The sequence below is a fragment of the Astatotilapia calliptera genome, chromosome 15 (genome assembly GCF_964374335.1).
Source record: "Astatotilapia calliptera chromosome 15, fAstCal68.1, whole genome shotgun sequence".
In the NCBI taxonomy this organism is placed as follows: Eukaryota; Metazoa; Chordata; class Actinopteri; order Cichliformes; family Cichlidae; genus Astatotilapia; species Astatotilapia calliptera.
In genome coordinates this window covers 7,448,713-7,470,316 of record NC_137436.1, presented here as the reverse complement: position 1 = coordinate 7,470,316, position 21,604 = coordinate 7,448,713, and the positions used below count along the sequence as shown (strand labels likewise).

Genomic DNA, 21,604 nt, shown 5'->3' with positions numbered 1-21,604 from the left:
TACAGGGGTGTCACTAGGTTTTAAGGACAGGGGGGGCTTAGCCCCCAAGAGATGCACACGACATGAACGAACGTAGTGAATGAGCACAAAATTTCACAAACAGAAAACAAAGACTGAGAAATTGTTTTCCTACTTTTTTGGACAGATTAAACATCCTAGGCCACCAATAGATCTATTGTTTTATTTCAGTCTGCTTTATAATACAGTACAACAAAAAAAACAGAGGAAATGTGTTTGCTGCATCAATAACAAGAAAAAAACTGAAAATAAAAAAGTACATTTTTCTGGCTGCAATCACCAGTTACTTGGTGGGTGGAAGCATCAAAGAATGACGTCTGTTTTTAAGAGTGGCAAATCGGTCAATCACTCTGTTGTGACTCAGATGCTGAAGCGTGTCTTTTTCAATAGACATGACTGCAAGACTGTGAAGTCTTTTCTGACCCATTGTTTGACGCAGCCAGGAGTGCAGCCGACGCAGTGCACTAAAGGACCGTTCGCACGAGCAGCTGCTGACAGGCACTGTTAGGGCAACTTGGATGGTTGCCTTCAGAGAGGGAAACATGTCTGAATCAAGGAGGTTGTACACAGACAACATATTTTTGGGTGGACATCCAGCCTCTGTTTTCCGGGTAAGAAAGTTTCTGGCCACCAGAACCTCCTCTTTTTTCAGGTCAAGTCTGTAGTGCTTTGCAAGTTCATTCAAGTGTGGTTCACTCAAGAAGTTCTCAGATTTAGGACTGCATGCCTGGACGCCTTTTAGCAGCCCTGCATCTACACTGCAAAATCTTTGATCAAGCTCGCCAACCATCCGATCCACACAAGGGAAAAGTAACTCTCTTTTCAATGTGTCTGAGTTGTTCAATTCAGTGCGTGAACCCACAGTTGCCTCCAGGACAAAATCCTCCATTTTCCTCTGTTTGTGCCTTGTCTTGGCACCTGGTTCAGGGATACTGTGGGTGTTACACAGGGCCTTGGTTTTCTCATACAGCTCTGTAGCAAATGCATCTGAGTGTTTGCCCTTAAGTGTGTCACACACAGCTTGTTTGCAGATAAAAGCTTCTGCCAGGTCTAAAGTCTCTTTCTGCAGGAATTTGTGGAGTCCTTCGGTTACAGACAGAATCGACTGAAACATCAGTAGTGCATAGACTGCTGAGAACTTGTAGAGCTTTGCTCTGAGACCAACAGCTATGGGGGATCCAATTGCAGATAGGCACTCCAAAATGGCAGGCAATGTCTCAAGAACTGCACTGATTGATCGCAACTGACATGCCCAGCGAGTGTTTGAAAGTTGCACAAGCTCAGTTTTTGTCAATCCAAGCTTTGCCTGAGTCTCCATGAACTTATGATGATTGACTAGGGAGGTGCTGAAGAAAGAATACACACACTCCAACAAGCTGAAAAGCTCCACAGCCTCTGGGACAGCCTTGCAAGTATTGCACAAAACCAGGTTGAGTTGATGAGCATAACAATGCACATAGATAGCCTCAGGATGGAGCCTTCTAAAATGTGCTTGTACACCTCCAGTGGAGCCACTCATAACGGCTGCACCATCATATGTTTGTGCTACACACTTAAGCTCTGCAAGACCATAGTTTTGGATCTGCTGCTGAATCTCATTTGCAATGGACTGGGCATCAAATGATTTTATCTCTGCAAGTGCAAGGAAACGCTCCTTCACTGCCCCCTCTGACACGTACCTGACACAAACAGCTAACTGCTCTGCCTTTTTATCCCTTGCCTCATCCACCATGATGGAATAGACTTTAGACTTTGTCATTTCAGATACAATGACACTAGTAACTTCCTGGGCACAACAGTCAATCATGTCATTCTGGGATGTTGGTGAGATATACTGTGCATTTGATGGGGGATTATGTTTTTGAAGAAAAGGATCAAACTCCTTCAAAAGCTCCATGCACGCAAGAAAATTCCCTCTGTTTGGGCTGTCTTCACCTTCATCATGGCCACGAAAAGGGAGTCCCTGTCTCCCTAACATAGAGGTGACTGCAACAATTCGTCTGAGATACTCTCTTCTTTCGACTATCTCACTCACATTTGCAGTTGCTATCACCTGTGCAACGTTTCCCTGTTTGCTAGTTCCCTGGTAGCTTTTCCATGTAACAACACTGTCCTTATGTGTTTGTGCCATCTCATGCTTGCCAAAGATGACTAAAGCTTTCTTCCAGTTCTTGCAACCGTTACTGACCAAACTATCATGTTTGATGTTTTTGCCAAACACTCTACATGGGAAGCAGAAAGCTGCATTCTGGTTGACTGAATATTCTAACCAGTTGTGCTTTTCAAACCAGCTGTGGTTAAATGCTCGCTTCTGTGTACCAAAAGTATCATGTGGATAGCTCTTCAGCTTCACCTGTCTGGGCCCTGTGTCTTTGTCACCTAAATCAAACCCTGTAGTAGAATGAGTTGCTGCAGCTGCTTCATCATTTTCCCTCTCTTGGCCTGTTTGCTCTCCTCTCTCTGTAATAACTTGATCTTCCTCTGCCTCTCGATCTATTTGCTGCAGCTCCTCTGTCTCTCCTTGCTCTCTCTGACTTGAACTTGCCTGTTGACCTTTTTCTCCCTCAGCCACTCCTTCTGCCTCACCCTTCAAGATACATTAAAACATACTGAATTGTAATGTAAATTACAATTCAGTATACTTCTGCTCCCGCTCTACAGTAATTTGTTGCTCCCAAATATTTTGAAGTTACAAACATTATATTTTGAGCACGCATGTGACTAAAATGGTTGCAATTTAAAGCCCTGAAAAATATTACTAAATTACTTGAATTGAAGTAATATTAAAATAGAACCCTCAAAAATATGTGAGTCAGGCTAATTTGACTTATATACATATCTCTCTCTTTGCTCTCTCCACTTTCTAACCTTGACTCTCCTAAATAAAAGCTCAAGTTAAACAGGTCTTATATGTTGTACCGTGACTGAAATGTTTCATATTTCATATCCATATTGAGTCCCATAAAATTCTAATCAGACTGTCTGCATCACAAATGACTCCATCCTTTGACTCACCTCTCCAGCAGACGTCTCTCCCCTCTGCCTCTCTGTGCTCCTCTGCCCTGACTCCTACAGGTTAATGGGGATGGAGTGATTATTATTATTTCCACTGATGATAACCATACCTGAATGAGCTCAGCTGGATTTTTCAGAGCTAAAACGAGTGACAGAAATTAACATTATGCTAACAATTTAACTTAGTGCGCTAGCCAGGTTTTTATTTACAAAATGGGGAGCACCTGGTTCATTATTTACATGGGACTCTCTGCTGTTAGCTGGAGCTAACTAATTGTTACTACCAGCCAGTGATGAAGACTTACTTTCTTGAAAAACTTGCGTATATCCATGATTTCTTGCCGTTTGCCACATGCACGCTAGTGTTTCTGCAGGTGTATACGAGCGGAGTGTAAAGTAGCAGTGAAAACGAGGACTGGATTTTCAGTCATGTGGATGTCCCCTGTGAACAACTGGAACGGATTGGATAACGAAGCACTGACGCTACCTTAACAATGTAAAGCGAAAGGGACCAACCGAGTTATGATCATATTTGTGTGAATAGCGACAGGTTTATATTATTATTTCTTTAAACTCATATTCCTGCATCTTTATATTGAATTTGTCTGCAAGTTCTGTAAAAAAAAAATCGAATAAGTTAAAAAAAAAAAAAAAACCCACCAAATTATTTAGGGGGGCTTAAGAATATTTTAGGGAGGCTTCAGCACCCCTAAAATAGGCCTAACGACGCCACTGTCATCATATATATATATATCTTGTTAAAACCCAATGTATTTTTTAAAATCTGAGTAAATGACATGTAAACAAGTAAATGTCATGTCAATGACTACTTTCTCGCCTGTTATTGTGGGACAAATGCCATTTGTAGTTCGAAATTAACCAGCAGGGGGCGAAAAGGGCCAAAGGATCCAGTTTTTTTAAGCTCCTAACTGTAAATATTCAGGTATTATATATGGAAGCCTTTTTCCGCCTCTGAAAAAAAGAAAAGAATAAAACAAATGCAGTTTGAAAGTCAATATTTTGGGTTTGCGTTTGTATCTCGAAATTTGGACATTCTGACATAGGTAACTCAAAATTGAGAGACAATAATGTGGCATTTCAACTTAGCTCTGCATGGCAATTGTATTTATGTATCTATTTTTATTTTTTTTACTTTTTGCTAAGGTGAAAACAAGCTTCCGTAATCATGAAAGAATTGCATGTCTCAATATAGACCCGATATTTCAAATTCCAATTCAAAGGTGCTTTATTAGCATGAAAGTCTCTAACACAATATTGCCAAAAAAGTCAAAGTACAATTTAACAAAATGATCACAATTTATTTAATGAAAATGTATTTAACGAGATCTTCCCCTTTTCATAACCGGTGTTTATTGTCAGTCATTGTGACCTGTTTCTTTTTTTCCCCCTTTTTTGAATTTCAGCAGCTATGCCAATAGTTTTCATATTGCTTTTAGTTTAAAATAATAATTTCACTTGGACTTGCACTTAAATGTTGAGCACTGTGGGCTCACATAAAATATTGTAGTTTGAGCCCACTCCACGTGTACTTATTACTACTCAAAATAGCCATCTTTGTATTGAAATGGCCAACAACACCTAACTTAAATTATTCTAATTATTCTATTGTCTCCTCATGTTGATATCAAAGGTAGCCTCCTCCCAGAAGGTCTGACTCCAAACATTCTTTCATGACCTTTCAGAAATCACTGAAGACAAATAAAATACAATCCTGTTTCCAAAAAGTTGGAATGCTTTGTAAACTATAGCCATAGAAAAAGTAATGGTTGAATTGATTGGTACAGAATTGAAATTATTGATCTGATAGTACAAAGAAAATGAAGAAACACAAGTATTGCCTTTTTTAATGCATGCTCACTTTGAATTTGATAACAGTGAAATAAATCTGCTTATGACTCGTCACACTAGAGGTCAGTAATGTCATGGAGTCTCCGTATGAGGGTGTAAAAAGAGGAGAGGCTGCTTCAATGCACATAGGATGGGACCTTGGCAAAGGCACCACAAATACTTAATGATATGCACAGGTAATGGGAGCAGCGCACCTTGATTAATTCAGCAGGACTATGTTAAACCACACATTGACACAGAACTATTTAGCAATTGAAATGAAGCAAGTATGGAGAAGCTCTTTTTTCATTATACACAACAAATTTTAAGAGTGAAGGCGTCCCCGTCTCAGCATGATTCAAATTCAGAATGAGTACATGTATAATTTCGAAGTCACATTTCTATTATTCATTTATTTTGAAATTTTAATTATTTTCATTCCTTGTGTTCCATTTATTCTAGTATTTTATTTACAGTGTGCCAACTCTCTTGGAAACAGGGACCTTCACGAATGCTTTGCCACATTGGTGACTTCGGGGTCGAGTTGTGCCGAGCTGTTTTAGGATGGGAGAGTAGCAGAGTGGATTTCTAAGCATCTCACAGGTTCCTAAGTTTCCTGCCCCACCAAACGGCGATGGACCATTCTTATTGTTTTTGTTTTTTTTTTCAAAACCCTGAATGCTTTATTGAAAATATGCATACATAACACTTTCCCTACACAACAATACAAAACAGTACAATCACTTTTGTAAATAACACATTGAACGTAAATCCACACATTTCCCCTTCCCGCCCAAACCCAAGGAACTTAGAGATGCTACTGTAAGCCCTTAGTATCCCCCACCCACCACCTCTACCTCTGAGAAATAAGACAGTTAAATCAGAAACAAGTCCCTTGGTAAACCCAAGACAAAAGAACAGAGCAGACACCAGGTTGCATACAGACATAGCATTTGCCACCAGCAGGTGAACGATGGGTTTTACTGGAACTCTTATTCGGGGTCTTGGTGTGTACCATTTGTCTCAAGTCTTCTGAAATGATGCGGGGCGTGGAAGAGGAGTCCATTCTATGGTCTAGGAGTCAAGATAGAGGTTTTCAATGTGTGAATATCAGATCAACACATACACAAGTGCCTCAAGTAAATTTGGCTTTGATGTGGGGTCAGAGAAGTAGCCACTGCCAATCTACAACGGCACGCCGAGAGGGATGATCGGTCGCGTACACAGACATGCGATAAAACAAGATTTTCACATGAAGGAAACTCTTTAAAGGCGAGGGGTGGATAGATCAAACCTGATTTGATTGTAGGTAACACACTTCCTACGACTCTTCTCACTCCTAGGTGCATGAGTGTTACTGTGCATATTATTTTATTTTTTGTGATAGTGGTAGAAAATATGCAACTGAATACAGATGAACAAAATATATTTAAAACATAAAAGAGTTAAAAAGGGTTATAAAGATTACAACAAAAACAAAAAGGACTCCAAATGTCTGGTTATACTTTAATATGATCATACAGAAAAAGAGATCAACCAAAAAATGATATATGAACAACAAAAAAAAAGGAAAAAAAAAAAAGTAACAAAAAAGTCCAATAAAAACAGACAGAAAAGCACTGTTTTGAAACATTTCACTGTATATCAGTCTGCAGCAAATAGTCATTACATACCCTCGAAAAGGGAGGAAGAAAGCTTTGAATGGTGCACTGACCACTGAAAAACTTGGCTGGAGAGTGAAGTGGGGTGCAGGGGTTAATGCTGAATTCTCTCTAAGCTCGACAGCGGTACCCTCGAGAAGAGGCTGCTACGCCTTTTGAGAGTGAGGGTGAGCTTTCAAAAAGTCAAAGACAAGCCACTGCTTTTTAGATGCATAGAGGCATAGTAAGGGCTTGCTTCCTGTAAGCAATCTCCTATGTAGGTTACGTCTTCACCAATGTAACATTTTACGTTTTAGGCTGGGAACTTCATGGATTTATGCCATTGCTGTATGTGCAAGAGAGCAGAAAAGACTACTCAAAGTGCAGTTTGGGGGAGGGGGGGGTGCTGCCGTACATAGTGAAGGTTTGTGTGCAACTGTATAAACAGGAAGGCAGTCTGTGTGCGTTCCTAGGATTGCAACAATACTCCCTAACTGTGCGCTCGAAGCGTGGATCTGGGTACTGGTGCCTCTCCTCTCTGGGGCTGTCCTACTACACGTCCATTAATTACAATCATTAACTTCTCATAAGAAATTACTCTTTGCTAATAACAACACTTTACAGCTTTTTGGAAACATGTCTCGCTCGAATTGCTCTTTTGAAATTTCCTTTTCCTCCCCAAACCCACAAAAAGCAGATGTCACTGGTTCAGTGTCGCTTAAATGCCACGTGGTAGGGAGAAAAATAAAAGAGAAAAAAAATCTGAATGTAAAAATTAAAGCCCCAGATTAAAAAAAACAAAACAAACAAAATGACTTTCTTTTACAAAATGGCTCTCAAGTATTCTTTGTTCCACAGATAGAGGTCCCTATGGGGCTTTGGATAACTCAGAACTGGTTTTAAAATCCTCTTTACAATTTTAACATGGGATTAGGAGAATTGGAGAGAGGGTGGGGGTGGGGGATTATCTGCTGGTGCGAATTGAACACACATGCATGCATGCGCGCGCACACACACACACACACACACACACACACGCACACACACACACACACACACGCCAATTAAATCTGCACTCAGTAACGTCAGCTCTCATACTAATGTGTGCATGCATAATCGCTCATTCACTCTCACACTCACACTCACAGAGGAGGAACAGCAGTCACTGATGTGCATTAAAAGTTGCACTTTTCACATCTGAAAGCATGTCTCTTGAGAAAGGTCAAAGTGTATGTCTTGATAGTGGAAACGCCACCTTATCAACAACGAAAGACCCACCCCTCCCTTCTCCCAGATGATATGTGAACTGTGAGTTCCTCTGTCCTCCTCTTAGGCAGATGTAATGGAGTTGTGCGGTAGCTAGCTCGACAGACTGTGTGTGTGTGTGTGTGTGTGGGGGGGGGGTACTGTCAGTTGGAAACAGAACAGCAACTGTCCTTTAGCAGTTAAATTAAGGAATAAAAAGATTTTATTTTCCTAATGTTGAGAAACAAAAAGTGGAATCTTCACACTAAAGCTTTCCAAGGGCACTACTTGCTAAGATTCACCTCTTAAATGAGAATAAACCCTATGACTATCATAAAAAAATCCAACATTTAGCATAGCCTTTTTTTTTGTCTGTGTTTCAGCTGGTCAGTCAATGTTTCCACTGTGGACTTTCAGCCTTTGTCCAAAAGATTGAATGTTAATATAGCAAGAAAGAGGGGGAGAGGAAAACATACATACAGAATAGTTGCTATATCCCACCTCTATGCACCATCCTCCCCCAGCAAGACCCCACCCCAAGTCCATGGAGACATTATACAGGTAACGTGAGAGACAGACAGGCACACAGATGTAGTCCAGTGAGCAGACGGCTGATCTGCGGTGTCTGTCTGGAGGCATCACAGGGACTTGATGTGCTCCAAGCTCCAGGTGGAGGTGGGTTTCCTGGGAAACTTGTGAGGACCTGGCATGGCTGGTGACCACGCAAGGACATGGAGGAAGAAGGGTTTGCTTGGAAGAGGAGAACAGCCATTACAGCTCTCCAGGGAGTATCCCGCTGGGCGCCGACTCATTTATCAGGCCTTTAGGTCAGAATTGGATTTCGGATGAAGACGAGTTTTCGGTCAGTCTTCACACTCGCTATTTTTTTCTAGGCCAGTGAGGAGACAATTTTCTTCCGTATGTTTTCTCTTTTTTTGTTGGTTATTCTTCTCTTGCAATATGTGGATGCTGGGTTTTCTTCGCCCATGAATATTGTGTTTTACTGTGGGATGTTGTTTGTTGTTAGAGACACGGTTTCTGCTCTATTAGTGACCATCAACTGTCCATGTGACTGCAGTTTTCTGAGAAGGAAATAAACATTTAGTAGATCAAAATGGTGATTTGAGGAGAATTTTAGCATAAATCAACATGAACAAAAACAAAAATAAAATAAAATCATGTTATAACCAACAGTTATAACTACCGTTGAGCCCATCTGCCTCTTGTGATTCGAGGAAGGGTGCAGGGCCCCAGATGCGTACTGTGCCGTCATCGGAGGCAGAAGCCATGAGGCTTGGGATGGCCGGGTTCCAGCTCACACAGTTAACGGTGCGCGTGTGGCCTGTGAGCTCAGCGATAGGAAGTTCACCACGCCGATGCCAGATGTATACTTTGTGGTCTGTGGCAACAGATAAAGAAAGCAATAAAACAGGTGGAAGAAAACAGGGTTCGAATTGTAGGGGAATTAATGTAAAAGACAACACCGATCGGAATTTAGAAAGTTTAAAGAAACTGAATGAAAGGAAGAAACATTTCACCATATTTCACAAGGAAATATGGGGAAAGGGTGCAGAGGAATGAAATACAGCAAAGGATCTGGGCTGGCTGGGAATTGGCTGCTAAGGGCTTTAACCATCCTAATTAAGGCATTTAAGTTACTTTTCACAAATTAGTCACTACTATAATGGTGATCAGAAGTCATGCAGAGCTACACGCAGAAAGGACACTGGACCAGAAAACATTACACTGAAAGAAGACTCATACAAACATAGTGAAAACGTGGCCATTTATTCCCACAGCACTCTGACTGTACCTTCGCTGCCACTGGCAATGAAGTCTTCGTTGTGTCCTCCAAAGCAGGAGTGGATTGTGTAGAAGCCCTGGGTAACACCTTGGTACTTCCTTACCAGCACCCGGTCCTGAAGGTCCCACAGGTGCACTCCCTACAAAAAGGTGTAGACCAACAGACTGTAACTACTGAAGGATACTTTACACAGTTTAGCAAAACAAAGCAGCCATGCATTTTAGCAGGACTGATGCTGTAAAGAGCCTGAATTGATCAGTAGCTTACCTGAGTTGCTACATTTAACAAAGCTAATCTTCCGTTCTTTGAAACAGTAAAAGACATGATAGGGTGGTCCTCCTGAACTCTGTAAAGGACATGTGAACAAGACAGCCAGTCAGGCACTGTGATGTGTGATGTAACTGATAAGTATAACGTGATATTTTAGAGCAAATACTACAGACAGCTGTAGAGTTCCTAAAATTCGGGAAGAGTTTGTTGTGGTATTCATCCGTTTTAAAGTGAAACCATAGCTATAAAAGGAGCACTGCTCGGCATCAGAAGAGATCAACTCCAGCAACTACCATGATTAGCGATTCATTACACCTGGATTAGCCCCTTGAGAAAAATGGCACATGTCAACAATATTTCATGTAGGTATACAACAGTGCAGGGGTGAGGAGCGCTGACACATACATGTTTCTGTCCGTAAGGTCCTCAAAGTTGTATCCCCGGATACGCTGGTGGGTGTCTGAGGCCAGCACTATCCTGCCATCGTTCAGGCACCACAGGCACTGCACTCTCACACCCTCCCAGGAGTCTAACAAGTTGCCATCCAGGTCCTGAAATACACACATCAGAGAAGAGAAACACTGAAACAGCATAGTATGGCAATCATACTAAACTCTTACTCCCATTGGACGCTTACGAGGGGAAGCACTTGTTTCTCTGTTGTGAAGTGGTTTAAGTGGTTTCTGTCATATTTCAGGCCTGCTTCCAGGACAAAATGACCGATTGTGAAACAGAAGTTAGTGGGGATGATCAGCTTACGAGGGGAAACCTTTGGGAAAAATCCCAAACTTATTCCAATGGTCAAACCACATCTTTATTCATATATATCAAGGTGTCAAAACTCTTCATTAAAAGGTACAGGGAACCACCCTGGGAGGGGAAAGACCTGCTTAGTCACAAAGCACACACAGATAGCTGTAGATCAACTGTGAAAAACATATTTTTATGGGCTCTTTCAGTAAGTTGGATAGAAAATCACAATACTGAAAGAGCCTATGATTGTTTGAAAACCTGATTAAGGTTATCCCAGCATTTCAATAGACGTTTAACAGCTGCTAACACAACCAAATCTCTTTTCCTTTTCTCTCTTCCCCAGCACGCCATTATGAAAACATGCCAGGAATTCAGCACTGATTAACAGAAGCAATGATAACAAGATAAGATATGCTTTATTTAGCACCAAACGTGGAAAAATTGTTACAGCAGTTAAAACTTAAGTTAAATTCAACAAAAATTCAACAAAAATATAACAAAATAGCTGAGATGACTAATTAATTATTTTTAAGAAAAAAAAAAAAAGGTGAAAAATTTGACGAAAGCACACAAACTAAAAACAACTGTGCATTAGACATAGAGAGAGAATAAAAAAATAATTAACTTACACACTGATAAAACTGTCCCCTTTGTCCTCCAGTGACAAAGCGCTTGCCATCAGGGTTCCAGGCCACGCTGGTCAGACTATCTTCATGGGACTGGGACATTTTGGTCCGCAGCTCCCCCGTCTGGTGAAGAGGGGGGATTGACAGACCGAGTGCAAATCAAGAGGAGAGAAAATGGGGGAAGGGAGACAGCGAGAAGAAATATAAAGCAAGAGTGGGGGAGGGTTGAGTAACAGGAAAGGAAACAGAAGGGGATCCGTGAAGCGGAGAGGTCACTGAGTACACACAGCACACTACAGAGTATCTAAGGCAGGTTATCCAGCACACGTTTCCTCATTTTGAAAAAGAAAGATTTTGAGATTCACCAATGTATGCTTTTCTACACAACTGTACTATTATGTTCTCTGCTGTTTGAAGAGGTAATATAGCATTAAAGTTAACAAGTGAAGCCACCGTGCATCAACCTTACCTGAACATTCCAGAGCCAGAGCTCGGAGCAGTCATCCGGTCCGCAGGCGATCAGGTAGGTGTCATCGGGACTCCAGGCTAAGTAAGAGACGCCGTATGCATGACCTTCCAGGGTTCGCAGCAGCTTCAGCTGGTGGGTCTCCTACACAGATAGTAAGAGGACAAAGAAAAACCCTGAGACACAATATGGACTGGGCCCTTATTTGTGGAAATTAAAAAAAACAACAAGAAAAAAAACAAATTGTCAAGAGATTTTAAAGTCTGAAATTAAAATACTAATAAAAAAAAACCCCAAAACTTACTGGGTCCACTTGCCAAATTATGACAGTAGTGTCTTTGGAGCCAGTGGCTAGCTTGGTGCCATCATTTGAGAATTTGCAGAACCACACCTCATTACAATGCTCAGTCAGAATCTGTTGAGTGTAACATGGGAACTGCTTCCTGTAACACACACACACAAGATGAAAAAGTTAAAATCTTAATTCAGTCATCCATTTAACCCAGGTCCAGGTGGCCGGGGCAGCCGTCTAAGCCTTAATCACCTCGGTTGTCTCCTTTCACTGCACAGAGGCAGCAGCTCTACTTTGAGCCCCTCATGCAAAGCAGAGCTCCCACCAGCTCTACAGCCCACCTAAAAGAAAAACACTTGGCATGTTGCCCATCACTTTGTAGCTAACAGTTGGTATCGCTAATCCTTACACTTGTAAGGACACCTTTTGAAAGAATCTTGGTTCTGTTCCTTGTATTCTTAATCCTTTAGTTGCTACCCACAGCTGGTGCCCACTGGTGAGGGTAAGATCTACCAGAAAGTCATCAATTTTGGGCTAAGCCCTCTCTTCACCACACAAAGCAGTCACAGTGCCCAGATCACTACAGTTTCTGATTGATCTTTCTATCCATTCCACCCTTGCCCCACTCATGAAGAAGCCTGCAAAGTTCTTGAACTCTTCTACTAAATGGAGCGAGTCCCCTAAAGGATTTGGTCATATGCATTTTCCCAGGTCCATAATATGCATGTAGATTTATGGGGAAAACTCCAACACACCCTGTACTATTCCCTGAGATCGACAGTTGGCCCAGTTTCCATATTCCTCTTTCCGAACTGGAGTTTGAACTAATGCTTAGACTCTCCTCGCCAGCACCACTGCACTGAACTGTGATCCTCTGAAGATGTAACACACCCACTGCTCGCCCTTTATAAAGAGGTCAATCCTCAGTCTGCCAATCTAAAGGCACCATTGGTGACTTTTGTGCATTGTTCCAAGGGTGTGTGAACAAAGACAGAGCAACCAGAGCCTTAAAGAACTTGAATTTCATCTTCCCTTCATTGTGTCAGTTAAAGCAATCGATTTTAGATGAGCCACAGCAGTAAAACCACTGACCGGTTGTGAACAACAGTGATTATCTGCTGGAAAATCCTGGATTTATCCTGGATATTGCTTTGACATGTACCATCTACTTAAACATTGGTGCACACTAAACACCCCACTCCCCCAACCTATCAACTTCACCCTATCTCACACTACAAAAGACTTAAAGGATCCTTTGCCAGTGTCAACGTTCCAGACACCAGAGGACACCCCCAGAGGCTGCATGTCCATTCCCTGATGAGCTACAGGTGTTTGGGGCATTACAATACACAGCAAATAAATAGGAGAAAGAAAATGCGACAGGTTAAAATATACGAAGCATCAAGGTACAAAAGAAAAGAAGTAGTGGAGACATAGTAGTGGAGTATGTCATTAAAGAGAAAAATCAGCTGACTTCCACTCCAAAAACAACATTTAGAATTACAAGGAGCTCCAACATTTTGGTTTTATAACAACAAGAGTAAAATATTACAGTTTTATAATTTAGCAAAGTCTGGCGTCTCGGAGACAGTGCAACATGCTAGCTTTGCAGTACCAACCTGCTGCAGACGTGATCAAGGAGGAGAGAGACCGAGTCCAGGTTATTGTCCAGCTTGGTGTTATGATAAAGGCAGCGGTCCCTCTGCAGCTCCACTGCTTGCCGGAGCAGGGTGTGCAGTCGACGAGGGGGCAGCATCACAGAAGGAGGCAGGTATGCTACAAATAGAGAGGAAAAAACGGATCATAGAGATTCACAGCTGTACATGGAATATGCCCACACACACACACACACAAAAATAAGACAACATCTGTTAGCTGTACAGGGTCAGTTATGGAAATGCCTCCTCACTTTGTAGTTTATCCAGCAGCCTGCAGCGTGAAGCCGTGCCCTTGCCCTCCCACTCTGCCTTGGCCCTAAGATCCTCAGCATGGCTACACATTAGGTACCTGAAACAACATACAAGAACGCAGTTTAAGCAAAAAACACACTGAGAGGACATCATAACATCCATGAAGGATTATTACCACTTTAAAAAGACATCTTATCACCAGGAGCTTAAAATAGTGATAAGAATGGCCGTAAACTACAACCACTGACAATTAAATACAGATTTTAACTTAGACTAAATTTAGCAAACTTTCTGATGTGGTAAATAAAGCATCCTGAAGGGTCTAAGATGAACTTGTTACATTCAGGTATTTGATTTTTTTTTTTTTTTTTTTAAAAAGAGCTGACTAACATTTGCAGATCAAGCAAAAAGATCCATGATTGTTTTATTACTGGAGATAAAACAGTAAGCGTGACAAGAACTGCACTGTGAAAATTACTACTAAAATCATTTACCATATAGATGTTTTACAGTGAATTCAACAGCTTAAGCTTCATTAATTATCATAATGTAAGACAATTTAATATTCCCTTAATTATTAGCAAACAATATTTATACAGGTGCAGATTTTGGTACAAGTAAATCACCAAACAGGCGTACCATTAGCATCTACAGGACTCTCCAATAGCTATATGGGTGGTTAGTAGGTGTGTATTTGTGCAGACAGGGTGAACATCCTGATGATGGCTATAAGCCAGAGGTAACATTAAACAGTACCCGCTGAGTACGTGGATGCGATCTGTGTTGTACTTGAGCGGCGTCAGCTCTCCCCGGAGGACCTGCAAAGCCTCCAAGACTTTTCCGTCCTCCAGGTACTCAAGGTACTTCTGCTGCAGCAGCAGGAACTTCATACGCTGAGTAGAAAGAAGAGAAGCACAGGTATAAAGAAGGTAATCTATAAACACAAAAACATACAGGAGGAAGAAATAGTAAAGAACAGCAGCAACAGTACTCAATTCCAAACGTTCAATGCACCAAGTCTCCCATAGCTGCAAATATCAAAACAAATAAGGCTGGCGCCAGCTAACAAAGCCTTCATTCTAATTTTGGGAAAAGGTTCAAACATCAAACATTAAAGAGAATATATAATTGCATGATAGGATGCATCAATAAATGCAATACCCAGCAAGCAAAGATTTCTCAGGAAGAAAACATGACTGCCAGAGCCAGAAACCCCATCCAGTTTTTATAACTGAAAATAAGTTAGATTAAAAATATGAAACTATCTATAATAATAAATGAAGAAAGACTCGCACAGAGGTGTTCCAAACTACAATAATATGTGTTCTGTGTTGCAAAGTACTTTTTAGGAATCTCATGTAGCTAAAGCCACATTATCACCCAAGAGCAGATGTCCCCATCCCATAGTAACATTCTTATCATAATATACAGATGAAAAAAAACAAACTCATTTAGATATTAACATATACTGAAAATATCAGAAAAATACGCCAACAAAAATAAGATGTTTCCAGACCTTGTCCAACAATGGCATAAATTCTTATTAACTCTTTATAACATTTTACAATCAAAGTCAAAAATAAGTGGCACCGATATATGCATCTGCACAGTGAAAATATGGAATACTAATAAATAAAATAAAAGAAACGGCTCAACAACAGATCTCTGTTCAAACCTTTTGGACTCAGATTGTAACATTTAACACTTATATGCTTCCCTCCATAACAGAAATGCATCTGCGTGACTACACCTTCAAAGAGGAAGCAATACTCATACACCTTGAAATACTTGGCAACATACATCATACTGGATTTCTAGCTGAGGAATAAAAAAGGCCTTTTGTGTGCTTCACCCTATCAAGCAATTATGCATTCTTTTTACTGAGTGACGTTTAAAGCTCACCTGGTTATCATTTATTGTTGTTTTGAATTACGTGGATAATGCCTTCAAGCTGAAACATGTTTCTTTTTTGTACCACAACAATGAAAACCATTTATCAGAGTGTACTGGCATTCTGTTTGTAAGGAGAAAATAAAAGAATGACAAATAAGCTTAAACTACTGCTTTGACACTGACAGGGAGTGATTTTAACCATATATATCAAGACAGCTAGTTTGCATAACTTTATCATAAAAAAGGATAAAGTACCACATTTTAAGGAAGCAAAAAAAACTAAACATTCCCATTTAGGATATATGACACTGATACAATAAAACTCAAATTAGTGGTAGAATATAATTTAAAAAAAATCAATTTGTCATTATTAGAATATATTTACAAATATGCAGAGCACATATGGTAATATTAACATCACCATTTCTTTTATAGTGTTTACACATTGCTGCAGTTTAGCGATGTCATTTGCAGTGTTAAGCGCCTCCATCCTATCTCAGGTATGCAAGTATAGCAAGCACACTCACATCGACTACACAAAATCCACCCACATAACTCTGTAAATAAAGAGGGCAGAAACACACATCTCAGAGTTCTCCCCCTTAGGCCCGTGACACGAGCAAACTGTGCTCCAGAACTGTTGTGAATGTCATGTTGACTATGACAATGCTAATCTCAACTCAAGAACTAAAATGGCGTTATGAAGGGGGAAAAAAAACAAAAAACATTAAAAAGCTACATCCATTTTCACAATAACTCAGCAGGGAATGGCTGTTAGAAACCTTATGACACAGAGCAGCAGGCACTTGACTCTGAAGTATTTTTGGAGCTCATCTTGTTGCTAATTAGCATGCTAGCTAGGGATAATTAGTCTGAGCTGAGCCTCATTACCAAACTGATACTGTAAAGTATTTACTCTCATACTAATCTTCACAGGAATAAATGTTTGTGGATCAGTGGTATTCAATATTAAAGGCCCTGATAGATGTACTGTGTACTGCAGAAATACACAACTGCAGTCTTTTCTGTTAAATACTGTAGCTGACATGGATATGTTCTCAATGTGCTGTTAAATGTATACATATTTAATTCTTTTAAACCATGTTCTGTAATGGAAATTCTTGATCTCTCATATCTGCTCCCAGTATTGACTGACCTGGCAAAACAAAGCTGTAGTAGCAAGAATCAAACCAAAACATAGCTTTTAAATCTATTAATAGTAATAATAATAATAATAATGGATTGCATTTATATAGCGCTTTTTGGGGCCCTCAAAGCGCTGTACAATTCCACTATTCATTCACTCTCACATTCACACACTGGTGGATTATTAGTTATAATCAATGTAAAGACACTATGTAAAAAAAAACCCCAACAGCATTGCAATGTGGAGTCACACTCTGCTCAAAAACAGTATCCAGTACACTACTCTAAATCTAAATGTGGATTCGCTCCTTCTTGTGGCGCTGTCCACAACAGGAATCTGCTCTAAAAAAAAAAAAAGAAAAAAAAAAAGGAATCTGCTCTATAACTGTGTCATTCTGGAAAGTCCAGCTGTGCCTGCTAACTGACTGACTGTCATTCAGTCCAGTTCAGGTTTGGGCAAAGGGAGCTTACCACAATAGCATTGGGAGAATGCATCAATGCTCTCAGTTCGTTGAGATCATTCTCAGCCTGCACCGAAACAAAAGGAGGGTGACAGAGGGGAGAGAAAGAGGGAGAAATCGTTAGCTCAGCACTTTCCATGCATGCACAAGAAAAAAAAACAACCCAAAAACTAATTATATAAACAGTGATACAGATTTTATGGTCACCTAATCTATAAGGCTTTGACAATGCAACTGTGCAGTGATCAAAATGTAAAGGTCAAATCTCAAACTACCAGCTACTTTTACCGTTTTGTAGATAACTTTATGGGATCAAAACAAATTGCTTGTGTATTAGTCTAATTTTGACCACAGGTGCTCTAAACCAATGTAGGGTCGTTACACCAGGAGATTCATTTCTACCGGCATTAACACTTTTATGGGTCTGCTGTAAAGTGCTGGATCAAGCGCTAATAAAATAAACTGGCAATTTAAAAGCCAATTACATAAAGACGCCTTAATAAGCATTTTACGTCACCTTTAAATTTCTGTTCATTCTACTCAGCCCCAGAGGGTTGTCCTGCGGGCTTCAACATTAAAAATTAAACAAGTTCATGCTGCTGGGTTTGCATAACTGTGCCCCGTACAGACTGCTGTTTGAACTCACCTATGTTACCACCTGCTGCTTTCATAAACTTAGCTTTGGTTGATAATTAATATGAGACGAGACTGATCTGAAAAGATACTGTATGTATTCTAGCTCTGCGTTTTGAAGTGAAATTTCACTGTCACATATTCCATGTTGCCCAGAATATTTCCTATTATGTAGTCACTGTAAACAAATACTAACCTTGTCCCACTCTCCTTCCATGACATGGTTGCGGAACTTGGTAGCTGAGGAGTGTTCCAGTCTGCAGCCTGATTCCTGCATCAGCAGGTCCACCGTCTGACTGCAGAGACACAGGAGGAGAGTGGAGGAGAGGAAGTTATCCAGATATATAATGATGAGACATGTGAAAAGGAGAAAAAAATAAAATCAAGGGCAAATGTGGTTTTCCAGCTATTAACAGTCATACCTGAAAATGTGAGCTCAGTCAGCTGACAAGTTAGCCCATCATTATGTTAAGTGACATTTTTTAGGTAGGTTATAGACCTTTTTCCCCACTAGTCATTTATGTCATTATGCCAATACTTTATGGTGATGGCAAATAGTGTACTGGGTGACAAGACGATATTAATGTTTGTGGCCGACAGTAGGGAGAATATAATTTAATGGCTAACAATAACTGGGAGAAGCCGGTTGTGGGGCAGTTGTGTCACCCCAGCATTATTTGTGGACACCAACATGAATCAAGCTTCCACTGCGGTTGACATCACCCCCTTCGGCTCTGTCAACAGTGAACCATAACCATCTGTGCAAACACCATCCCTCTGCTAAACACACTCCACTCCCATAAAAGCTCCTGCAGAGATGTGTGTGCAAGATAATGCAAGTGAAATGGGTATGGGGGGGTGGCTGACACCTTCAGCATGATGACATCATTCTCAGGTATCAATGGAGTGGCGCAGCAGCTCTGTGTTGAGCCCGATTTCGATTGTATTTCCCTGGCTGAAATGTAGGGGCTCTGTTTCATACCAGGCAATTTCACCCCCCCCCCCCCCCCCCAAAAAAAAAGAAAAGAAAAAAAACCCTCATAGTAAACACAGCAATGTCTTTTATAATGCCTATAATGCTATACTTTCTCAGCTGAACACTAGAAATCAAGCGACCCAACCACTGGCAGTTTGAAGATCACCATACACACGTTTCTTGGGAAAAAAACAAAACAAAAAAAACAACAAACCCTCATTTCTATAATTAGATTCAAACCAACGTTTCCATGTGAAACAGCTGGCACAAAGCGCATTCCTCAGCCGCCATGAAGCCATCCGATTCTGCTCAGTTCGGGAACAAATGTCGCCCACAGTATTGACTGCTGACTTTAAATAAATACACGCTCCAATACATGCACGTCACTGTTTGTGACTGGCTGATGACACATTGCTCGGACACAGCAACAAAGACGGAAAAAATGAAGGCAGGAGAGAAGTTCTAACATTCGTGAGATAGCTGTGTAAAATGGTGCCTGATTTGATGAAATAAATAGTTCCAAGGACCCATCAAGAAATGCAAAGAGTGCACTAGGAATACTAAAATAACCAGGTCATATTTCATAACCCATACCCGTTATTACAGTGTCTTTCAGCATTACAAGACTTCTCCATGTACCTCTCTAAAAAGAAACCCCAAATGAAAAAAAAACGTGCTGCATTTGCAGACGAGCTACAAAAAGAAGAAAGCCACCAGAGTAAAAAGCCGACGTTGAAAACCCCGTGCACTAACCTAACATTTTTCTCCGCAATTGCTTTTTGCGCAATAACCTCTCAAACGTAAAACTCACGTCGTGAACTCGATCATTCTGCTTAAGTACCTAATTAGGAAAACTGAACCGTCTCCATTTTATATAGCTGAAAAACCACAACAAATCTGCGATCCTTGTTTTGTGTGAACAAACGTTACTAATGTTAGATGATGTAATGCCTTTTATTCACTGCGAAATCTATAACATTTATTAATAGATCGTGACGTAACTGGCATTAAAAGGCTCCTACGAGTTATGGTGAACTCGTGAAACAGCTCTATGTTGAACTATGTTTTATCTTTCCGTGAACGTTTAATATCAAGACACAACACCTTAGCGCAGGCTACCGATGCTAGCTGTTATTGTGCAAGATGGACCCCTTCTTTCTACCAACTGCCGAGCTCACAGGCTAACTACCAACCCCATCCCCCCATGTTTGTGTCTGTCAAGCGCACTAATATCGCCTTTACCAGCTGCTATTTCGCAGTTTCACATAAAATCCAAGTTATACAGATTGCACTTCTTATGTTCGATGCTAAGGTTAACTGCCTTCGCGAGTTTTTCCTCGACTGACACACTGAATAAACTTACTTCAGTCCTAGTCCGTGGAGATGTTGCCCTATTAATCGTATGACATCTTCCTCCGCCTGCGTTAGTCGTTTCTTCTTTTTCAACGAGCCGACCTCCGAACTCGAGGCCGTAGAAGCAGCCGAAGTCCCCGTGCAAGGCCCTACTGAAGATCCATTACTGGTACCGACGTTATTACCGTTATCTGTGCTGGAGAGAAGGCCATTTGAGTGAGTTCCTCCGACCGAGGAGGACTCCCCGTTTTGTGCGCTGTTTAAGCAAGAGAGCTCCGAGGATTCTTGTCCTTGTCCAGCCCCGTTTGCCTGCATACTGCTGCTGAGGTTGTTGACAACACTTCGGTTAAAGTGGATGGCAGAGGTGGCTTGAGAGTATGCACCGCGTCCTAGGACAACTCCGGAAAGGCCTGTCAAAACTGCTGAAGCCCCGGGCTCTCCTGCTCCCTCCACCGCCGAGGCTCGGTGCTTCTTCCGCGGGGGCGGCGACGCTCCGCCGGTGTCCGAGTCGGAGGAGGAGGAAGCGGAGGCCAGAGTTTCCTCACCGAGAGCGGCCGTGGTTAGAAGCCGGCGAAGCTCCGGGTGGGAAATGAAGGTTAAGCTTCCAGATCTGAGGCCTCGTTGTCAGGCTTAGAGCGTACTGTCACTGTGGAAGCTCTATCAGTTAGCCCGTTTTGTTGTTGTTTCTCTCAAAACAGCTGCAGCTCTAATGGAGTCCTGACGCCCTGACGTAACCGGAAATTCCTACACTACCAGGCTTCCGGGTAGAATTATAATCCATGGGTGGTGCATGAGAACCCAGTTAGCATAATAATGATCAAAAAACAATAACATTTCATATTAAAGTTAATTTTAGTGCTCCAGAGACTTGAAGTGTAATATATCCGGAATTTTGAATTAGCGTAATGAGTAAATCTAGTGTAGCTAGTCTACTGATCACTAGCTAACACAGTGACAAAATAAGTAAATGAAAATGTGTCCTCGATATCTTCGTATCCAAGGCCTAAAGAATGGTATAAAAGTTAACTTCATCACTAAAATACTATACACGTAATCGCGTTAAGAATAAAAATAAATTAACATAAGTGTTCCCACTAAGGTCCATCTATGAGATTTAACTTAAGCTAAGACTATGGGAGACAAAAAAAAATGTGAATCAACCGCCATGTGTTATTTGTACTGTACTAATACGCTCTTTATTAGTTTGAATAACAACATAAGCCAACTATTTTCATTTAAACCTTACAGGAAAATT

General features: G+C 41.0%; 2 protein-coding genes across 2 annotated transcripts; both read right to left on the bottom strand.

Moving 5' to 3' along the window:
- Window positions 1-9: 9 nt before the first annotated feature.
- On the bottom strand, window positions 10-4,222 carry LOC145420581 (zinc finger MYM-type protein 1-like). The gene is made up of 3 exons (XM_080289920.1): window positions 3,339-4,222; window positions 3,034-3,087; window positions 10-2,605 (listed from the first exon to the last, which is right to left on the bottom strand). The coding sequence occupies exons 1-3, from the start codon at window positions 3,363-3,365 to the stop codon at window positions 302-304; spliced, it is 2,385 nt and encodes a 794-aa protein (XP_080146046.1). The 5' UTR covers window positions 3,366-4,222; the 3' UTR covers window positions 10-301.
- A 1,307-nt stretch (window positions 4,223-5,529) lies between these two features.
- Window positions 5,530-21,491, bottom strand: wdr26b (WD repeat domain 26b). The gene is made up of 14 exons (XM_026194747.2): window positions 20,360-21,491; window positions 18,217-18,316; window positions 17,398-17,454; window positions 14,644-14,780; window positions 13,887-13,984; window positions 13,597-13,753; window positions 11,990-12,128; window positions 11,689-11,829; window positions 11,223-11,342; window positions 10,246-10,391; window positions 9,838-9,916; window positions 9,580-9,709; window positions 8,971-9,165; window positions 5,530-8,848 (listed from the first exon to the last, which is right to left on the bottom strand). Exons 1-14 carry the CDS (start codon window positions 20,662-20,664, stop codon window positions 8,823-8,825), a joined length of 1,830 nt encoding a protein of 609 aa, XP_026050532.1. The 5' UTR covers window positions 20,665-21,491; the 3' UTR covers window positions 5,530-8,822.
- Window positions 21,492-21,604: the final 113 nt, after the last annotated feature.